At 42.3% G+C, this 2,823-nt stretch overlaps 1 protein-coding gene across 1 annotated transcript; it reads right to left on the bottom strand.

Moving 5' to 3' along the window:
* Window positions 1–1,054: 1,054 nt before the first annotated feature.
* On the bottom strand, window positions 1,055–2,311 carry LOC131658825 (uncharacterized). The gene has a single exon (XM_058928077.1). It carries the CDS (start codon window positions 2,309–2,311, stop codon window positions 1,055–1,057), a length of 1,257 nt encoding a protein of 418 aa, XP_058784060.1.
* Between the last annotated feature and the right edge of the window lie 512 nt (window positions 2,312–2,823).

The raw sequence follows: 2,823 nt of genomic DNA, 5'->3' as shown, positions 1-2,823 counted from the left end.
TTTAGCCAATCAATTTTAGCCCTTTGTTGGAGAAGACTCTCATCTAGAGTGTTCAGATGATTCAGTGTATCAGTAAGTTCCCTGACTTTGTTAATCTGAACAGGATTCCACCTATCATTTTGCAAATTTAATTGAGCCTCTTCCAAATCGCCCCTGGTAGCCTCCAGCTTTACTTTAAGCTGGGAGAGAGATTTACTGAAATTAGCAAGAACAGGTTTAAGTCTCTGAAGCTTATTCCACAGGATATACATGGCATTACCTGTAATAGGCTCGTTCCAACTCTTTTCCACAATCTCCATGAATCCATCCATCTCAGTGAGACAATTCTGAAATTTAAATCTTCTTGTCTTAGGCTTGAAATTCTTATGATTAAGATACAGAAGTGCATGATCTGATACACTAGGAGGTAAGCACTGAAGCTTGTAGGCATTGCTATACTGAAACCACTCCAAGTTGCCCAGTACTCTATCTATTCTAGAGTAGATGGTTCCATCACTCTGTCTATTATTCCAAGTAAAGAAATCTCCACTGCTATCCATCTCATTTAAGTCAGTCATGGTCATCATCTCTTGCATATCCCTATACTCAGCTTCTTTCACCATCCTTCCACCAATTCTGTCCTGTGCTCCTAATACATTATTGAAATCCCCAATAATGCACCAAGGCCCCTGAACAGTAGTATGGAGATTGATAATAGTATGCCATAGAGTTTTCCTTTGTGCCAAAGTGTTATGAGCATAAACTGCAGTCAGATAAAATTGAAACTTCCCCTGTTGATCATGAACACCACAATGCACTGCTTGATCAGTGCTAAGAATCTTCTTAATATCATACTTATTCACATCCCAAGAGATCCACAGCCTACCATTAGCATGATTAGTATAGTTGTCTATGTACATGTTATGAAAACTCAGTTTATCTCTAATACTCTTAGCTTTGGATTCTTTGACTCTTGTTTCAATATAAACCATAATGTCAGGGTGCATAAACCGGAGACGGGAGCTAATCTCACGCAGTTTACCTGACTTATTCAGCCCCCTAACATTCCAGGAAGCTAACATGGATCTCCTTCACTAGACACTAGTGAATCCTTCACAATTCCTAGTGCATCAAATCCATTTAGACAGTTTATTACATCATGCAAAACAGGGGAGATGCTCTTACCTTTTTCTCGTGTGGATTTCACCAGGGTCCATGGAGTCTCATCCTTGTCCTTCTCATGGTTAGTCTCACTAGAGGTTTCCATTGCCTTATTGACAATCTGAGCATTTGGTGTGGACTTGGTTTGCTCCTCAGTATTTGGTGTGGACTTGGTATGCTCCTCAGGAGCAGTACTTGGGATCACAAGTTTAGGCTGCCATTTTCTTTCCATTTTCCTAACTTGTTCCTTGCATTGATGCCTAATCTTCTTGCATTTTTCACAGAATTTGGGTCGCCATTCGTATTCCACCATCTGTTTGATCTTTCGACCTTCACAGTCTCTGATAGCAATCTCCTTCACAAAATCCTTTGTGACATCCACCTCAACTAGAATCCTAGCGTAGGAAACCCGAAGCTTGCTAGCTGTGCATTCATCTGTGACCAGAGGAATACCTATAGCGCTTCCAATCTTGCTAAGACTTTTTGCTCCCCATAGATACAGTGGAAGCTGAGGCAGTTTCACCCAAATAGGTAGTGTCCTCAGCATATCTCTTTTCAAATTGAAGTCTGGTCTCCATTCTTGAAGTAGCAGCGGAACATTTCTCAAAGTATATGGTCCCTTCATCAGAACCGCATCCATATCATCATGAGAATGGAACTTGAGAATGAAATAACCTTCATCGTTATAGTACAGATCCGGCAGTTTCACGAAATTCCACGTTTTCACCATGTAATTCTTCACCATGTTCATACTGAGATCTTCCCCAAACGCATAAAGAATCAATGAATTTGCCCAGAAATGGATCTCAGAAGCAACATCATCTTCCTCGATCGCAACTTCGATTTCGCCATCAATCACATTCGGTGCCACATACTGAATCGATAAGCCTTTGGAGGGATTTCGATTCTCCGAAAGAACATCCACCCATAGCTTTCTCTCCGAGACGCCTGTCTGATTATGCTCCTTCCCGTCGTCAATCTTCACCTTCTCCACATCCTGTAGATCTTGCTTTTCCTTAGGTTGTTGCACGCTTTTCACTAAGGTATCCGCTTCGTTCTTCTCCTGAACAGGATCCTCCTCCACCGTATCCGTCACCGGTGGTGGTTGCAGAATCGGCGACGATGGCGCCAATTTTGGCCTCCCTCGTCCACGTTTCCCGCGCGCTCCCATTCCCGCACGTTTCAAAACATCCTTCAAATACAAGGCGTATTTTCACCTTCTTTCTCAGGTACTTCTGTTGCCTTACTCTTTCTTGTAGTAACAGCATTCACATTATTGTGGTCTCTTGGATTAGTGACAGTTGAACTGGGTAAGGAACCTTGAGGTTGGGAATTTGCAAGCTGTTGGGCAATCTGACTCATTTGAACTTCCATATTTTTTATTGAAGCTCCCGTGTTCCTCATGTTGCTCCTGGTTTCTTCTTGGAATTGAGAATTTTGAGCTGCCAGCTTCTCAATAGCAATCTCCCAATCTGCCTTCCTAGGTACCTGTTGTTGGAACTGTTGTTGAGCTTGAGGCTGAAACTGTTGAGGATGATGCTGAAATTGTTGCTGGTAAGGTGGTTGTTGTTGAGGTCGGTATTGTTGCTGCTGAGCTTGAGGTTGATATTGGTTAGATCCCTGTTTTTGTTGTCCTGCTGATCCTTCCAAGAGAAATTAGGATGATTCTTCCAACCTGCATTA

The sequence above is a fragment of the Vicia villosa genome, linkage group LG3, assembly GCF_029867415.1.
Source record: "Vicia villosa cultivar HV-30 ecotype Madison, WI linkage group LG3, Vvil1.0, whole genome shotgun sequence".
Taxonomy (NCBI): Eukaryota; Viridiplantae; Streptophyta; class Magnoliopsida; order Fabales; family Fabaceae; genus Vicia; species Vicia villosa.
This window is presented reverse-complemented; position numbering and strand designations above follow the sequence as displayed.